At 49.7% G+C, this 19,842-nt stretch overlaps 1 protein-coding gene across 3 annotated transcripts in view; it reads right to left on the bottom strand.

Annotated features, from left to right (window-relative positions):
• Positions 1-19,533, bottom strand: part of BMP2K (BMP2 inducible kinase) — a 326,672-nt gene extending 307,139 nt beyond the window's left edge. For 2 of the 3 annotated variants that reach the window (XM_030190551.1, XM_030190552.1), the window contains exons 1-2: positions 19,046-19,533; positions 4,173-4,291 (exon numbers count right to left, since the gene is read on the bottom strand). In XM_030190551.1, coding sequence (XP_030046411.1) covers positions 4,173-4,291; positions 19,046-19,226 — 300 coding nt within the window. In that variant the 5' untranslated portion in view covers positions 19,227-19,533. The remainder of the gene's footprint in view (positions 1-4,172; positions 4,292-19,045) is intronic. The other variant, XM_030190554.1, reaches the window with a different exon arrangement.
• Positions 19,534-19,842: the final 309 nt, after the last annotated feature.

Below are 19,842 nucleotides of genomic sequence, written 5' to 3'. Positions count from 1 at the left end.
CAGCAAGTCTGCCAAGTAGGCAAAGCCCGATTCCAGGGCTGGCCAATCAGCCCTCAAGGAAGGATCCGAGGGGGAAGCCCGCTGCACCAGCGTCAGGCACGCCCTGGCCACATAGGAGCTGCAAATTGAGGTCTGCAAACTTAAAGCAGCCGCCTCGAAGGACGACTTTAAAGCCGCCTCCAATCTCCTGTCTTGGGCGTCCTTTAGGTACGTGCCACCTTCCACCGGCAACGCCGTTTTCTTAGCCACCGCAGTGATTAAAGAATCCACGGTAGGCCCAAGAAAGGCCTCCCGTTCACCTTCAGGCAGAGGATAGAGGCGGGACAAAGCCCTAGCCACTTTAAGGCTCGCTTCCGGGAAATCCCAATGAGCCGAAATCAAGGTGTGCATGGCTTCATGCACGTGGAATGTTCTAGGCGGGCGCTTCGTCCCCAGCATAATGGCAGAGCCAACAGAGGCTGAGGGAGAGACGTCCTCCGGAGAGGAAATCTTCAAAATGCTCATGGCCTGCACTAACAGGTTGGGCAAATCCTCTGAGCGAAAGATCTGTGCTGCAGAGGGGTCATCTGCTCCATCCGAGCGGGAATCCGTCTCCTCCAAGGAATCCCCAAAGGACCGTTGGGAGAACTCAGATACACTGCCCTCATCTACATCAGAGGAGACAGAGTCCTCTAGGGCCTGGAAGTCCACCCGAGGGCATTTGCTTCCAGAGGCCTCAACCCCTTGATCAGAGGGGGGAGCCGGGGCAGCGTTTAGCATAAGAAAAGCCTGATGCAGCAGCAAAATGAACTCAGGGGAGAACCCCCTAGACTGTGCACTTCTGCCGCCTGGGCCACGGCCCTAGACGCACCCTCAACCGGCGCTCGCAAGAGCGGGGGGGGGGGGGGGGGGGGGGAAACATGCTGCGCATCCAAAATGGCGTCTGGCGCGAAACTCCGAGAAGGAGCCACGCGGAAAGAACGGCGCTTAACTTTCACCGCTTTCTTGCCGTCGCCCGAATCAAGGGCGACCACAGCATTAACGTCTCCCACCTCAAGGGCGGCCCAAGAAGCCGTCCGAGCAGAGTGGCCGGCCAAAATGGGGGGGGGGGGGGGGGCAGCAGCGGGGGATGGGCGCTTATGGCGGGAAAAAACCGCCGCACCGGAGGAAGAACCGGGACACTGACCGGACTCCAAACTGACGCCCAAACAAAGGCGAGTCAGGCTTTGAAACCCCCGCATCCCCGCACACACGCGGTCCAGGGAGCGAATCTTCGCGCCCTCGCCCTCCGACGCCATAAGCCACGTGGAGACCGAACGGGGAACCCCCTGCCCGCTATAAAAGGTAAAATTACCTGCTTCTCGCTCCGAGCTGTAACGAACTGGTGACCCAGTGAGCAGCTGCAATAAACGCTGATATAAACGTTGAAATAAACGCCCTTAAAGGACGTTCAAATTTTTTTTTTTTTTTTAAACGGAGCCAGCGGGAGGGGGGATAAAAGGAGGGACCTGGTACCACCAGGTTTGCACTTGCTCAAGAAGAGCCCTCAACCCCAGGTAAACAAAACTTAAGAATTAGGCTTGGAGACCTAGCCAGAGCTGCTGCTGTGTGTGACCACCACCTGCTGAGATAGAGAACATACTGAGGAGTTTCCAGCAGCACATGACCACATATAGGGAGGCAAAAGGATTGCTCTCTATCTCCACCTGCTGGTAGATGGACACAACCCACCAGTCTATGGATTGATCGGCATGATGATATGGAACTATGTTTAGCGTGTTTCCAACGCTCGAGGGAGGAAATAACATCTGAAGCCATCCCCGGGGCATCAACACCCGGAGGAAACCCAGGATGCAACGCAGTGTCAGACACCTGCGGCAGAGCTCTTTTCAGCATGAAAGCTTTATGCATTAAAAGCACAAACTCAGGGGAGAAAAACTCACCCTGACCCTCCGCCTCCGAATTAGGAGAAACAGATATTGGAGTTCCTCTGGCAGCCTCTAAACGAGGCGTCCGCAACCGCAAGGGTCGAGACATGCAGCGCTTCCAAAATGGCGCCCGCTGCCAGCTCCATCGAGCGGGAAGAATCATCGCTTGGCATGCTCGTACTAGCGCAAGCATCTAAGGAGCACGTTTTGCACAGCCCTGCTGCTGATTTGCGCTTACCACAACGGGAGCAGCGCTTAACTCCTTCAGCAGCCATCACCCGACTGGACGGAAATATAGCAATAAAATGGCGGCTTCGCACCAAAACTTACCACGTTCGGAACGGCATCCGCAGGACCTCCCCAGAGAAGCTGGGCACCACTTTCATCTCAGAAGACAGAGTCAACGAGCTCCGGTCAAGCTGCACAGAACCAGAATCTCTGGAAAAAGCCTCAGCAATAGCCATGCTGTACAAGCGCACACTTTTTTTTTTAATGCTGTGAGGAAAGTTGGAGGCAGGCAGCAACAGAGGGACTCCAGGAGGAGGGGGGAATGGGTAAGGCAGGGAAAGGGCGAACCTATATGCCTTTAAAGTGGGCACCACCAGCCACAACACCCCTGCTCAACTGGCAAAGCACAGGAGCCACCCCAGGCAGAAATCCAGGAGCTGATCAAGCTACATCCACACCTGCTGGGAGATACTGAAGGCAGTTGGGGCTAGCCGTCCAAGGGTCACCGTGGTTTTTCAGTGTTCTCTATTCTCCACCTGCTGGAAGGCGGATACAACCCATCAGTTAATGGATTCATCTGCTGCTGATGACAAGGAACTAAGAAATACTATAATAAGATGCTAAACCATCATGGCAACTGGGCACTGGAGCCGCTTGCCAGGTGGCACTTTATGACTAGTGGTAATACTGGACACTTTTGGCTTTGTCAGATTTAGGACGGCCACATACTAGTCATGAGTGGATCATCTTTTCTTGGTGGAATAATATGGTCCACAAGGAAAATGTAGGATGAAAAGAAATGATATACAAGACAGGCACAAGAATCCACCTAACCTGACCGTGAAAGATATGCAACCCATCCACTGCTACCCAATGTCTCGATTATCTCTCTATATAAAACGCACCTCCAACATTCTGAAGCCTCCACAAGTCCCAACGTTCTAAATGCATGGTGGTGAAACCAGGAATTCGCCCATGAGTGTTGGCCCTGCCCCCCGCATCAGACGTCATGACGTCGAGGGCGGACCAATGACACTCAACCAATCGCATCGCGAACCCGTTACTAAGCGACGGAACATGACATAAGACATCGCAGAACAATGAAAACCAGCAGCACACAGTTGCTACGCAACGTCAACAGCAATGCTAAAAGGATCATATAGATCTCTGCTCTCCACACAAACAACGGACACGGAGGGCATAGGAGGGAAGGAAAAAAACCAGCACATACACACACACTCTCACTCTTAACTGGCTATAATGAGCAACTGACCTGCCACTATCACAGGCACTGCTAGCACCTCTCTCTCTCTCACACACACACATACAGACAGGACACAGAGGGGATGGAAGACAAGGAACGAATCGTTGGGTATGGAGGGGGCGACAGGGGAGATAAGGCAAGAACTGCCTCAAATGTTTGTGCTGTGCTATGTACAATTATAATGCTGTCTCTTCATTTTGGCCCTACCCTTTCACACTCTCTTTCACACAGACGCACACACACACACTTACACTGTCTCTCTCTCACACACCCACGCACCCTCACACATATACACACTCTCTCACACAGACACACAAACACACCTCAAATGGTTCAGCTGTCCTATGTAAAATTTCACTGCTGTCTCTTCATTTTCACCCTACCTGTGCACACTCTCTTTCACACAGAGACACACACACACACTTTCTCTGTGTCACACACACACACACACATATACACACTCTCACTCTCTCTATAGCCTTGCTAGCGCCCGTTTCATTTGTTTACGAAACGGGCCTTTTTTACTAGTAATATATAATCCGCTTCTTAAGATTTATCCATCTTTACTGACTTTCACCAATATGAACCATTTTGAATGGACTCATCTATAAAAGTGGTATAAAACCTAATGAGGGTGATAATAAATGAGAGAATGCATCTATAAATCCATGCAGTGGCTGGATATCATATGTGGACCACGAACTAATCATATCACTGAATGCATTTACTGCTCCAAAGCCATGTAATATAATATTAATCACTGCTTTACTTACCATAATGGTTATTTCTCGTTTGCAGATATTGAGATCAGGCACATTGTTGACATACATTCTTTTCAGTGCACATCGTAGACCACCATGAGTCCGCACCACAAATACTGTAGAAAAACCACCTGGGGGGGGGGGGGGGGGAAGAAATCAAAAATATATTTACGTCAAAAGTGTAGGGGTGGGCATTTAGTGCACTATTAATGTGATTAATTTTGTAAATTCTAACTACTTTTAAACGTTTTAATCATGATCAAGATTTTTTTTTTTTGTTTTGCTCCTGTCTGTTGTCCAGCATTGCTTTCTCTCCCCTGCCTATCCTATTTCACCTTGTCATAATGTAGCAGATGGAAGGCATCGGCATCAGTTGCAAGTAGCATGTGGAGGGGGGGAGGAGAGAGGCTGGACCTGTGTGCTTTTTGGTGGTTGATGGGGGGGGGGGGGTCATCAGCAAGAGGAAAAAAATGGATGTCAGTGTGACAGGTGTAACAGGTTTAATAGCAGAAGGAGAGACACTTGGGTGTACGTAAAGGGGAAGGATGAAATAGAGAAACCTAACAAACATTCTTGAGAAACCCAAAGTTCTCTCTGCAGATGGAAAGACCAACTTTTGGCAATGAATAAACAGTATTACAATAAAGCAACATATGACTTTCAACCAACCAAACTGCTTTCCAGGTAGAATGAGCCCTCAGGCCTCCTGGACCTTGCTTACCATGGCAAATGGACACTGCTTTGATGGCCTCTTTGATCCAATGTGCTACACACACTTTAGAGGCCTGTTGGCCTTTACGAAGGCTCTGATATAGCATAAACAGCCGAACTGAAAGAAGTTCGGCACTCCTCCCATATGAGGAAAGGCTAAAGAGCTTATGTCTCTTCAGCTTGGAAAAGAGATGGCTGAAAGGAGATATGACTGTTGCCTTTTTCTACTTGATTGGTTGTCTTAAGATTATCAGATATGATCACCCCCAAGTCCTGATCTTCTTTCGTACACAGAAGTACTTCACCCCCTATACTATACCATCGCCTGGATTTTTGTAACCTGTCTGCAGCTAAGATTTAATGATAAAAAAAAAAATGCAAAGTCAAACTTCTGGACCATTCCTCAAGCTGAGTCGAAGCCATAATGGTGTAACAGGACCAAAAAATAGGCAGTAGAGAAAGGCTGCCTAGAAACAAGAAATAGCTAGTGCCAATGCCACAGTGACCACACTTTTGTTTTCCTCCAAACACCCCATGAGGACGGGAAACTAGGCGCCAAAGGAACAGTGTTCCGCTATGCCACAGAAAGCATGTTATCTGCACAATAACACCGAGGAAGAAATAGCTCAGCTCCTGAAAAGAAAGTCATATACTTGCTGTGCTGTAATGTGCTTCCAGGGCTCCAGTCAAACGTCAATAGTTAAGCCTCATCACACTCCCCAAGATGCCCCAAAGAGCCAGGGTGAAGTGGGAAAGGGATAGGGAGCCGGTATCACCGGGTGTCACTCCAGCTGAACGGAGACCGGGGTATCATCCAGTCAAATCCAAACTCCAGGAAATTAGCCATAACCCCCACTCAAGAGCCACCAGTGAAACCCACGGAGGGCAGGAGCTCGTGAAGAGCTGGTACGTTTGTATACAGGAGATGAGCATTGAAGCCTGGTACATCTTCCTCCCAAAAGGATTCAGGGTTGTAGCTTCTCTACCTAGGGGCGCCAAGGCATAATCCCTGGAAATCATGGCCCTTTTGAAAGCGAATTCCACCACCATGGAATTGTGAGGCAACTGAGGTCTATCAAAACCAGGCACACTCTGGATCCGGTACTGGGTGTCAATCTTCTTGGGCATGACAAGGACCGACAGAGGGACTCCCAGTTCCTGATAAGGACTTCCCTGAGTACCTCATGGAGAGGGGCAGTCACAGCCTCCTTAGGAGATGTGTAGTCCAGGACCTCAAGCATCTTGGCCCTGGGCTCATCCTCCACTTCCAAAGAAAATGGAATGGCATCAGCCATTTCCTTAACAAAAGATGGAAATGAAAGGCTCTCCGGAGAAGACTTTCTTCTTTCAGTTGGAGGGGAGAGTTCAGAGGGAATTCCATAGGACACGTCAGAGGAAAAGTACCTTGGAACCTTCTCTGAATCCCATGAGCACTCCTCTTCGGTGCCAGACAATACATCCCTATGGGAGTGTCAAGACCGAAACTGCCTCGACATGGAGGAACTATGTCCTCGAGAGTGATGTTGAGAAGTCAGCTCCCACCTCGACTCCAGCAAAGCTTCCTCCACCAACGTCGAGAGAGTGCTGGCTTGGGTGGCAGTCAACACCTGGGCCGCATGCGACATCAGTATTGAGGCCGCACCACAGGCCGAGGGCCAAATTGGGCCACAACAGGAGGCAGGGTAAGCACAAGCACCTCCGATACACACCATTGCATGAGGCCATAAAGCAGCTCAGGAAGCAAGGCCCGGATGTGCTCGAGGGCTGACACCAGGAAAAGCTGGGGTGCCAGCTCTGGTGCAGGTTGCAGAATTGCCAGGGTCGATACAGGTGCTGCTGAGAGATTGATGCATCGGCACCTCCTATATGGAGGGGGAGCGGTCCTCCCGGCGCCAATGCTTCTCAGGTGCCGAATCCTTCAACGCCCCAGAGCTCCTGGCACCATGCGTCAAGGGCGACCGATGACAATGCTTCTTGGCCTTTGCCTGAAACATGACACTGAGGCTCCTCAGTGCCGACGTCGCCTCAGGGTCAGGTCTGACTTTGGATGGTCCTAGGCGCCCCGCACAGCAGGAGGCCTTGAGGCAGGTGGGAGACCTCCTTGATGCTTCACTGCTCCCACTGTCTAAGGGTCTAACAGTAGCCATGATTACCAACACTCCTGATGCAGACGTTGAGGAACCGGACTTGGCTCCAAAAATCCTCTCTCATTGAGCCTCTCTGGAAACCTGGGTTCTCTTCTTCATGTGATGACAGAGAACACAGTTAGTGGGCCCAAGACACTGTAGACACCAAGAATAGGTGTCTTTCCCAGAGACTGTCCGACTGAACTGGGTACAGTGCTTGAAAGCGCTGAGAACCTTCGTGGACATGGAAGGAAAAACTTCCTCGGCTAAATTAAACAAAGCGATGGTGCCTGAAAAAGGGGCAAGGCATGGTAAAAAAGAAAGGGAAAGGTCCCGGCCGGTCAACGCTTAAAAGAAGTCTGATGATGACGGAAAATAAAAGGAATCTTAAAACTGGGCAAAATCACTAAAACTTATAGGAAAAATAAAAGGACAGGGCTGCCACAACAGGAACACAATAAAGGACAAAAAATTAACAAAAAATACCAGAGAGGCACAAATAAGCTCTTTAGAACCGAGCGATTCAAGAAGACGGTTCGGAAAAAAAAAAAAAAACACCCTCTCTTCACCACAACAGAAAAAGAACAGATGAAAATGCACATGCGCAGTGAAGCATGTCTTGCGCTCCACAAAGATCTTGTTAATCTTTAGAAAATTCCAAACCAGGCGACACGGGTCGGTGTCACCCACTTGTGAGAATTATAAGCCTGTTTGTCCTCAGAAAAACACATTTCTTTTCTGAAAATACAAATACATTTCTTTTCTGAAAGGAAATCTAGGAGTCAACCTGGTAACTCAAGATAATTCCTGGATCAGATGTTCCACTTCCCAGGCCAATAAAGAATGCTGCAGAAACTGTCCTCACCACTGAGTCCCAGATTGTATTTAGAACCAGGACCCATGACTGAAATGTTCTGGAAGGACCATCAGAGCAGGATTTTCAACCCATACCTCGGTGCACACACCCAGTCAGGTTTTCTGGATATCTACAATGCATATGCATGAGACAGATTTACATACCAAAGTCAGTAATCTCACATACATGCATTGTGGTTATCCTGAAAACCTAGTTCAGACATAAATCTAGGGCAGTGTTTCTCAAATCTCAATACATACCATGCTACAATCAGATTCAAAATTGACTACTCCCCAGAAAAAGTCAATTTTTTTGGACACCACAGTCTCAATCAGCGATGGCTATATACAAACATCTATATACAAGAAACCCACAGACAGATGCAGCTACCTCCACAACTCCAGCTTCCACCCTTCACATACAAAAAGATCCATTATTTACAGCCAAGCCACAAGGTACCACCGTATCTGCTCTGACCCGAGGGACAGAGACAGACACTTTGAAATCCTGACTGCATCCTTCGAACAGAAAGGCTACAACCCCAAAATAATCTCCAAGAATATTGCCTCCACCCTCAAAACACCCAGGGAAAATCTGCTACAGTACAAAGAAAAAAAAGGCACAGACAGAATCCCCCTAATAGTGACATACAACCCAGAGCTGGAAAAATTAAGAAAAATCATAAAAGATCTTTAGCCTCTACTCCAGGAGGATGAATTACTGAAAGAGATATACAGTGCTGACTTTCCGACAGCCACCCAACTTAAAGCGCAAGCTAATCAGAAGTAAGCTCCCAACACAGACTCAAAAAGAAAAGAATGGCACACATCCTTGCAATATATCGAGCTGCAAACTATGCCAAAACATTTCACAGGACCCCACAGTCATTCACAAAGGAAAAATCAAACATATAAATGGCAAGAGGCGTACTCACTCGCAAATGCGCAGTAGAGACCCTCTCTGTCCCACCCCGTGTCAATACGTGATGACGGGAGCGTGACAGAGAGGGAACCGCCATCGCTCCCCCCCCAGGGTTGCCGCTACCGCTCCCCCCACCCACCCGGAGTCGCCGCCGCCACCCACCCTCCACCTGGGCCGGGTACCTGGCTTCACTATTCAAACCGCCAGAACACAGCACACAGCTCATCTGAGCTGCCGTAGGCCTTCCTTCCCTGTGTCCCACCCTCGCCGACATTACGTCACACGAGGGCGGAACACATGCGGAGAAGAAGGAAGGCCGACGGCAGCTCAGATGAGCTGTGTGCTGCATTCCGGCGGTTTGAATAGTGAAGCCAGGTACCTGGCCCGGGTGGAGGGGTGGCGGAAGGGACTCCGGGAGGGGCGGCGACCTATTCGGGGGGGGGGGGGCTTTCAACCCCCCCCTTCCTTTACTAGCCCGTTTTTACGGGCTCAACGGCTAGTCATCTACATAAATGAGTGACCGACGTGCCCTGCATGCGCAGAACAGCGCAGCTGTTCTGCGCATGCATCAGTACACGCCACGACCACCAACGTCGACTACACAACAAACTCCACTCCCAGACTCACCGACGTGCCCCGCATGCGCAGAACAGCTGCTGTTCTGCGCATGCGTCAGTACACGCTGCGACCACCAACGTCGACTGCACAACAAACTCCACCCCCGGACTCACCAAACGATCCCGCCCACCTCACAAACAACCTCCACCCACAAAACACTCCAGCCTCCCAAAAAAAAACCCCTGCAAAAACCCGCAAAGCTTCCGTGGACAAAATACATTCCCTACCTCCGTGACTATAAACTATCCTCGCCGCCGCTCACTCCTCCCTCCGCGCTACCATATTCCCGCCCCTCCTCACAAACAAACTTCACCCATCCAGACCCAACAAACGATACCGCTCCCTCACAAACAACCTCCACCCACCTGGACCCGCAAAACACTCCAGCCTCCCTCAAAAAAACCCTCCAAAAACCAGCAAAGCCTCCGTGAAGGACAAAATCCATTCCCTACCCCCGTGACCATAAACTATTGTCACCGCCACTCACTCTTCCCTCCATGATGGGCACCATACTCCTGCCCCTCCTCACAAACTCCACCCACCCAGACCCACCAATCACGCTCCCCTCACAAACCTCCACCCACCTGGACCCGCAAACCTCTACAGGCACCTTCACAAACGACATCCAACAACCCACAACTCTCCGTGAAGGACAAAATCAATTGCCCTACCCCTGTGTCCAGCAACCATCATTGCCGCCGCTCACTCCTCCCTCCGTGACGGACAGCATTCACTGACATGTCAGCGTCTCTTGCCTCCGTCTTAAAGTGCGGCAGAATGATGCAATGCTTTAACACGGAAACCTTACACGCTGACATGTCCGTTTAGGAGGACCCGGCACGGAAGAAGGAGGGAGCGTGACAAAAGAGGGTTCCAGGACATCGGGGAAGAACAAGGGAGACAGGAAAGCTCCTGCATAGCGGTGAGGGAAAGAGACTCAAAGTTTCACTCGCGCACGCACACACACACACAAGCTGACACACATTAGCTGTCTGCTAACCTCCCCCCCCCCACACAGAGGCAAGGAACACCCCCTCTACGACTTTGCAACCCCCCCTCTCTATCATTCTGACACACACACACGCTCCCACACTCCCAGTTACCCCCCCCCCCCCCCATGCAGGCTCTGCCCATTAGGGCTGTCTCTCTGACACACACACACTCATGCAGGCTTCCAGTTTGCCAGCCCCGCCATCCCTCTGCCAATGTCACGCTGATACAGCACACCTCTGAACCCCACACCAACCCCCCCCCCCCACAACCCCTACCACTTCACCACCCCTGCCCCCCCTCTCAATCTGATACGTACACACAATCTCTAAAAAATAAATTTCACACACACACTCTCTCACTGTGATACACACACGCCACACCCTACAAACTAGCCAACCCGGCACAACAACACCCCCCCTTCCACCATCTCACAACGCAACCCCCTACAACTACACCAAACAAGACACCCCCCCACACCACCTCACCCTAACATTTTCAAACACACACACAAACTGGATCACACAGACACTCGCACACAACCTCAAACTTCAAATAACAAAAAAACACTTTCCCACATACACACCCCACACCCTCCAAAGAACCAAACCTGGCCCACCAACATCAATTTGTAAATTACATTTCTGTAAAAAATAAAACTTGCGAGAGGAAGTGACGTCACGGGGCTGAATGGTCGCTTGATTCTCTAGCTCCGCACCGTCTCACCCCAAAAATAGCATAAACTGCGGTCATTCGCATTGCCTTCGTGTGGAATTGCAGTGGAAAGGTGGAAACTGCTGCGCCTTCCTAAAATGAGCAAGAAAAGCGCCGGGTCGCTAAGGGACGGTGAGCGCCTCTCCACGCGGCAGCTGGCGAAGGGCCTGCAACACCCTGTATCCCCCAAGGCGAGGAATGCGTCGGAGCCGGAGCAGTCCGTCCACAGAGAGGAGCGAGAGGTCGATGCCCCAACAACAGCGGTTCCCTCAGAGCTGACAAAGTGCTTTGACGCACTCCGGGTCGAAATTCTGGCATCAAAGGAGGAGATCCTCGAGCACGTGGACGCAGTGAGTGTTGACCTGCAAGAGCTGGGGGGCAGGGTGGAGGCCCTAGAAGAACGGGCAGATAAGCAGCTGGAGAAGAACGAGGAAATAGACAAGAGGCTGGCTAAAATAGTGGCGCAGGCAAAGAGCTACAATACCACCTGGATGACATTGAAAACAGAGGGCACAGGCAAAATCTCCGCTTCCGCGGGGTCCCAGAGGCTAGCGGCAACGAAGACGTCCCGGCGGTGGTGCGCGCCATTTGCCTACAGATGATGGGAGACAGCTTCGATGCAGGAGCGATGGGCATTGATAGAGCCCACAGAGCGTTGGGGAAACCCAGAGACAATAGACCGCAGGATATAGTGGTCAGATTCACAGCATATGGGACCAAGGAACAGATTTGGCAGAAAGCGCGCCAGAACCCCTCATTGGATTACAACGGGCACGGGTAATGATTTACCAGGACCTTTCCCTGTTCACTCTGAACCAGAGACGAGACATGAAACCAATGGTTGAAATTTTGAACAGGGAGAAGATACCTTACAGATGGGCCTTTCCCTTTGCTATCTGTTTTGAGCTTAAAGGAGAGCGGGCCCATTGTAGGAAAGTGGAGAAGGCGTGGCAATACTTGTTTTCAGCGGGGCTGGCACCAACTGAAGCCCCTCCGGCAGGGATGGCTCCCTCCACGAAGGCGCAATTCCAGAGGTGGAAAAGAGTGGAGAAATCATCAAAGAAGAATGCAGCCCAGACATGAACAGGGGGAGTACTGAATGACTATGTTGGCGTTTGAATCTGTTACTACTATAGCAGAGAACATTGAGACATATGCTGGGAAGGTGCTGAAAGGCATTACTATACGGGGTGGAATGTTTGAAGGGCAGTTAAGATTTAGTGTGTCTTCATGAGGGTGGGAGGCAGGGTGCGGGGGGGGGGGGGGGGGGGGGAATCGGGGGGCCCATCATTGTGAGTATACTGTAAAATATTACATTAGTCAACTTATTGGGCCTGTGAGGTCTCTGTCTCTATAAACCCAAGTAGTGTGAATTCACACTGGTTGGTGGGTGGACTTTGGAGGGGGGGTTAGGAGGGAAGGGATCTGGTGGGTGGGATCAGGGGGGGGACTTAGATATGAGGAGCGGGATAGAGCGGGGGGAGGGTAGGCAGAGGGATTGTGGGAGGCGGGGTGGGGTACTAGGGAGAAGACCAATCAACACAGTACTGTTGGGGAACAGCAGGATGGCTAGCCTAAAATTCCTAACATATAACATTAAGGGGTTGAATTTGCCCTACAAGAGACATGCACTGGGGCGAGAATTGCGTTTGATGAGCCCACAGGTGGTCTTTTTGCAGGAAACCCACCTACGTAGACAGAACGAGGGGTTATTGTCGCTCAGGCAGTACCCCCTGGTACGTTGTGCTTCAGATGTTAAGGGAGCTAAGAAAAGAGGAGTAGCAATCCTGTTCCATAAGGACGTTCAGGTTCAAATATTGCATGAGAAGCGGGATGCGGAAGGGCGCTAGCTCTTTTTACATGTGATGTTGGAACAGGAGGAATGTACATTGGCATGCATCTATGCTCCCAATGATAGGCAGGAGCGCTTCTTCTTCCGTATTCAGAGGGACCTGCAGGCTTTTGCCAGGGGTAAGCTGCTGGTAGCAGGAGACTTTAACGCAACCATGCGTCCCGGCCTTGACAGATCTGCACCTCCCGCCCCAAGTGATCATAGAGTCTCTCAGGCCTTGAAAAATGTGGTGGAGGGGCTGGGGCTATGTGATCTGTGGAGATTGGGTCACCCTAGAGGGAGGGATTATACCTTTTACTCCCAAGTGCATTCATCATACTCCAGACTGGACTACTTGTTTGTTGACAAGACCCTGCTCAGTGTGGGGGGGGGGGGGTGAATCCTCCATAGGGCATATTTCAATCTCAGACCATGCTCCGGTCTGGGCTACCATTCCATCATTGAGGGTGGAGGTGGGAGACAGAAGATGGTCCTTAAACAATTGTTTGTTGCAAGACCCAGACATTGTGATGAGATTTGTTCCAGTCCTGAAGGAATATTTTGACATTAACAAGGATTCAGGCCCCTCACTGGGTACAGTATGGGACGCTTTTAAAGCAGTGGCGAGGGGCTATTTCATTAAGTGTGCCAGCCAGAGGGCGCAGTTACAAAAGGCCCGGCTGGTGCAATTGGGGGCGTTGGAGGACAGATACAGGGCCACTGGCTCTGTGTCTGACTACCGAAGGCTCCAAGAGGTGAGGCTGGAGATTGTTGATTTGCATGAAGAAAGTTTGCGCTTTGCACATGCCCGTTTAAAACAGGTGTACTATGAAAGTACCAATAAGCCGGGTAGGTTATTGGCCAACAAGTTGCGGAAGCTAAGGGCAGATAGGCAAATTTTGAGAGTGAGGAAAGGCAAGGGGAACATGGTGCAGACCTCAGCTTTGATCAGGGAGCGATTTGCTCAGTACTACGAGTCTCTATACAGGGAGGATGCTGCTGTGCAGACTGGGGAGATAGAGCAATATCTGAAGGACAGAGGCATGTCGGTGCTGTCCGAGCAGCAGAGGAGAGACCTAGAGGCTCCGGTTCAGGTAGCCGAAGTGCTTCAGGTTATTAAATCACTGCCAACTGGTAAGGCCCCAGGACTCGACGGGTACACAAACGAGTTCTTCAAGACTTTCGGGGGGGGGGGGGGGAACTGGGTCCTTACTTGACGTTGGTCATTAATTCTGTGAGGGGGGGAGCTAGGCTCCCACAATCCATGATGGAGGCGTGGGTGGCGGTAATTCCAAAACCAGGAAAAGACAAGGTGGAATGTGCATCCTATCGCCCTATCTCGATACTCAATGCTGACGTCAAGATTATGGCGAAGGTGCTTGCTAACCGCCTGGGTGAAGTGCTTCCCACCTTAAAACATCCGGATCAAGTAGGATTTGTAGCCAGAAGGCAGGCATCAGACAACATACGTAGAATGCTGAACCTGTTATATAGAGCACAAGTAAAGGATATTCCGGTAGTAGTGCTAGGACTCGACGCGGAGAAGGCCTTTGACAGGGTCCATTGGGGATACCTGGACAAAGTGCTGCAACGAGTGGGGATGGGTCAGTATTACAGATCGTGGATCCAATCTCTCTACACATCCCCACAAGTTTGTGTGAGAATGGGGGGAACTCGAGGGCCTTTGTGTTGGGAAGGGGAACCAGCAGGGGTGCCCTCTGTCTCCCTTGCTGTTTGCATTGGCGATGGAGCCACTGGCTGCAGCAATATGTGAGAATGTCGAGATTACTGGGGTCCGGATTGGGGCTCAAGAACAAAAAAATTGCTCTATTTGCAGACGATGTTCTCCTGTACTTGACAAAGCCTTTGGTCTCACTCCCCAACTTGATGAGGGAGATAGATGGCTACACCAGTGTCTCAGGATACAAGCTGAATGCTAGTAAGTCGATGGGTATGACTGTGGGGGTCTCGCCGAGTGTGTTGGAATCGCTGAAGACATCCTTTGCGTTTAAATGGGCTGCAAAGGAAATGCGGTACCTGGGGGTGAACATTCCTAAACGCTTGCCAGAGCTATTTAAAGTTAACTACCCTGGACTTGAGAGAGGAATATTAAGAGATTTGGACCACTGGGTGCATTTGGGGCTATCCTGGTTAGGCAGGATAGCTACAATTAAGATGAATGTATTACCCCGGATGCTATACTTATTTCAGGTTATCCCCATGCGACTGTCCAGGTCATTCATATCAGGCTTGCAAAATAGCACAAATAGGTTTATTTGGAACCAAAAGAGACCGAGACTTCCAAGGGCGCTCTTGTACAAGAGTAGGAAGGAGGGGGGTCCCCAACCTATTTTGGTACTATTGTGCAGCAGTCAAGGGCGGCTACTGAGTGGTTTCGTAATGATGATTATAAACTATGGGTTTCCATGGAGCAAACGTTGGTGGGATCTCATAAATTAAGACACCTAATGTGGTTGCCGGCGAGGTATCGGGGTCAGGTAGATAAATTCTCTCCCGCGGTGCAGGCCACATTCTACTATTGGGATCTTCTGTTCGGGGAGCGCCAGCCTCCAGTCTCCAGCCTTGCACCGATTGCGGACAATCCAGAGTTTCCTCCGGGGATGGGTGATACCACCTTTAGCAGATGGGCAAAAAACGGACTAGACATGTGGGGGCAATTGCATGTGGGCACAGGTGTGACACCCTTTGAGACATTGGTGGATGACTACAGACTGGGGCTGGAGGATCGCTACGCTTATTTACAGACCTTACTTTATATGCAGGGATCTAAGTATGCAGGATGCATGAAGAGAGAGGCCCATCCTTTAGAGCTAATGTGTGTTGATTTTAAGACTACACACGGTTTGATAGCCTCCTTATACGTACATATAGGAGCCCAACATAGACCCTCCCATGCACATAGGAAGAGGTGGGAACAGGAGTTGCAATTTACGTTGCCAGAGAAAAGCTGGGAGCAGTTGGAGAAAGGTATACTGAGGTCTGTACGTTTGGTAGCCCTGCAGGAGAACGTAATCAAGGTCTTCTACAGGTGGTACCTCACACCTGTAAGGCTACACCACATGTACCCATCAGTGTCGAGGTCCTGTTGGAGGCAATGTGGCGACACAGGAACTATGGGACACATTTGGTGGTCCTGTCGCAAGGCCCAGGCATATTGGAGAGGTGTCCAGTTTAGGCTCCATAAGTGGGTGGGACGGTCTGTACAGTGGTATCCCCTGATTTTTATATTGGGGCGAAGGCCAGAAGAGCTTAAGCATCATCAATGGCTGCTGGTGAGGGGAACCTTGCAAGCTGCCCGGGTTAACCTGGCAAAGCACTGGAAGGCACCGAGGGTTCCCTTGCTGACAGACTGGATTACGAAAGTGAAATACATATGTGAGATGAAGAGATTGACAGCAGTGAAAAAGAGAACTCTGCCTAAATGGGAAAAAGTGTGGCTGCCATTTCTGTCTGATTGTTAGGGACAGCAGCGGATTGGTCTAGGAGGGGATGGGAGGGGGGTAGGGTGGGTACTGGGGGGGGGGATGGACCATGGGAGAATTGGAGAAGGTTAGGCAATTGAGGGTGAGGGGGGAGGGTTTTCACAAAATGCATAAAAATGAAGTATAAAATGTGTAAACAGTGGGACTGACAACTTTAAAAGGTAGTTTTGTTTGATATTCAGTGTTATAGTTGGCTCACTTGGAGTATGATGTTAAGAGCTGTGTTGGCATGTTATGTGTTATGTTAATTCTGACCAATAAAGACTTCTATAAATTAAAAAAATAAAACAAAACTTGCCCGTTTTAATGGGCTTAACGGCTTGTATTCAACATAAAGGAATCCTTTACATGCTCATCTTCCAATGTGGTATACATCATCCAGTGTAAAAAATATGACGAAGGATGCTATATTGGAGAAACAAGCCACATGCTAAAGACAAGATTTAATTTACATAGATATCACATGAAAAATGCCAGTGCCATCCAGGATGCCACGCCTGTGGGGCAGCACTTTACAAAACCAGAACACTGTACCAGTGATTTCATAGTAAGAACCCTGAAAGGTAACTTTAAAACAATACAGGAACGTAAGACCTTTGAAGTCAGAATGATTAAATATTTTGACACCCACCAGACAGGACTTAAACGATCTGGGTTTTCTAGCTCATTATAAACCATAAAGTTGTACTGCTCTGTTTGTCACTCTCCTGTCTCCATGCGTATCTCACCTATCCACCCCCATCATGTTAGACTGTCACTGAAATGCTTTGATGTTTCACTTATATATACTGTCATCTACCAAAATTTGCTTATTTCCGATCTGACGAAGAAGGGCAACCTTCGAAAGCTAATCAAGAAATGTATTAAGTTACGTCCAATAAAAAAGGTATCATCTTATTTTCTTTTCCATGTTTTATTTTATTTCTATTGATTACCTTTAAAAGTGGACTAACACGGCTACCACACCTCTCTACTCAAATCTCTCCTGAAAGCACACCTAGCCATTTGGGTTTAAAGTTTTACCATAACAAATATGCATATATTCAAAACACATATGAAGGCACCCTTGAATGTATACACCTTCAGGGTAAACCCCCTTTAAATCAGTGATTCCCAAACCTGGTCCTGGCGGCACCCCAGCCAGCCAGGTTTTCATTTTCAGGATATCTACAATGAATATTCATGAGAGAGATTTGCAAGCAGTGGAAGCAGTGCATGCAAATCTCTCTCCTGAATATTCATTGTGGATACCCTGAAAACCTGACTGGCTGAGGGTGTCTCCAGGACCAGGTTTGGGAACCACTGCATTATATGATTCTTACTTTTTACATATTTTTAAAGTTATTGATATGTATTGTCCCTGTTGCAGAATTATTAGTGTTTTATCAAAATCTTCAAACACCTTGCCCTTGTATCATTGTCTTGATACTATACATTTTTAAAAAATTCCTCGTTTGTGTGACATATGATTTTGGACCTCAACACAGGCACATTGCAAAACACAGCTGTGTCAGGTCATAGAACATTTCTGACACCTGGACAAGATGGGGAGGGGGGGAGGGCTTAATGGAGTCACAGCATTAGGTTAATAAATTGAAGGAATCCCGACACTTCAATTCAACTCCCGGGCTTTCCTTTGCTACCTGTGATTTACTATCCATATGAAGAGATGACACCACAGTCATAAGAGTAAACACAGTTCATTTTCTATTAATCCACCTCCTTTGGCCATCTCTTGTCCTCACCAAGATGACTGGAAATTTTCCTCTAAGGACTGGGACTCTTGTGATCCTTGCTGCACCACAGCCAGAGCTCCCTGCACCATGCAGCTCTGTGCAAGACTGAGCCATGTGGTGTCAAACTTGCACACTGGTGTCATGTGACTTAAGAACTGGAGACGAACACAAGTTTGGCTTAAACTTATACAAAACAGGAAACTCTTGCTTCAGCAGAGTGACGGTCAGAGGCTCTGAAAGCTAGTAGAGGGAAGGAATGTAAGGCTGCCTGGCTAGCTGGGGCATAAGAGCTAGGATAAGAGGATGCTTGTGTTTTATTGCTGGTAGCGTTTTTATTTTTTTCCTATGCCTAGATCAAAAGAGAGGGTTTGTAGTGGAAACTTGCTCCTTTTGTTTTGTGGGTGCGTGGATGGGTAGCTTATGAATTTGTACTAATTATGATAATGGTGCTGATTATGCTGATGGTGTTTATGCTGCTAATTATGATCACGATTACCTTATTCAGGTTCATATCGACCTTAATATTCATATTAATATAGGTTTGGGGGAGGAAACATTTTCGCCATCTGGAAGAAACACTGATTAACGGCACTATAAACTAGACCTGTTGGAGTTAAGTGCTCCTACTCGTTTCAAACCTGTAAACTACGAAACTCGTCCCGCTCCAACAGAGCCTGCAAAGAACGTCCGGGAGCCGAGGACTTTTGCCCAGCAACTGCGTGCATCACGCGCCTCCTCTACCCTCGCGCGTGTTCTACTTTTCCCTCCATAACCCGTTCTACCAGGGAAGCGCAAACTACTAAACGAACAGACAGAACGCACGTGCGCACACCCTGTCTATAGAAAGGGGGTGTTGGCGACTTGGCGGGTGCTCTTTACCTTCTGCCAGTAGCTCCTCCACAGTGACCTGGTGCCGCCCCACCAAAAACACTCTGCCGGGCACCGCCCCTCCTGCGCCTGCTGACCCGCAGCCAGCGCCCGCGGGCCCCGAGCCTGCCCCGCCGCCGCCGCTGCCACCGCTGGAGGTCTCGCACTTGGGCATCCGAGAGAACTTCTTCATGGTAGAGGTGGCGGCGGCGGCAGCAGCGCCGCCTCCGCCCCCGACTAAGGACCCTTCTTCAGCGGCCAGCCAAGGGGCAGAGCCGACCGCCACTCTCCAACACGGAGGAACCACAGAGTATGCGTGACCCGCCTCTGACACCGCTCTTTTTATCTCCTCGCCTTCTTCTGCCCACGGCAGGTACCGAACACCGGTAACTCCCGCTCACGCAACACGAAAAGCAACACTTCCCAATAGCAAAAGCGACGCCAGTTCTTAGCGCGCATGCGCGCACCCTATCGGACCTCTCTGGTTGCCATTGCTATGACGATCACCTGCCGCTTGCGCTACAGTGCCCTACTCCACCTCCCAAATCCTCCAAGCGCTCTTGCGCGCGCAACCCCGGAAGTGACTTACATTCAATATATTATGGAGTGTGCACTGCGCGGGTGACTAGTGTGGTTATGGATGGTTAGTAAGTCGGTTGACCACCCAAGGAAGCCCAATTCAAATCTCATTGCTGCTGTTGCTTGTGTGAGTTGTTAGGTACAAATGGGGATAGGGATTGTAAAAGTGTGAACTTAAGTGATGCAGTAAAAATCAAATTTGGTAATTTATTAGTCACAGCAAAAATGAA

This window comes from Microcaecilia unicolor, chromosome 2 (genome assembly GCF_901765095.1).
Source record: "Microcaecilia unicolor chromosome 2, aMicUni1.1, whole genome shotgun sequence".
NCBI classification, from domain to species: Eukaryota; Metazoa; Chordata; class Amphibia; order Gymnophiona; family Siphonopidae; genus Microcaecilia; species Microcaecilia unicolor.
The sequence above is the reverse complement of the archived record's forward strand: the minus strand, read 5'-3'. Positions and strand labels throughout refer to the sequence as shown.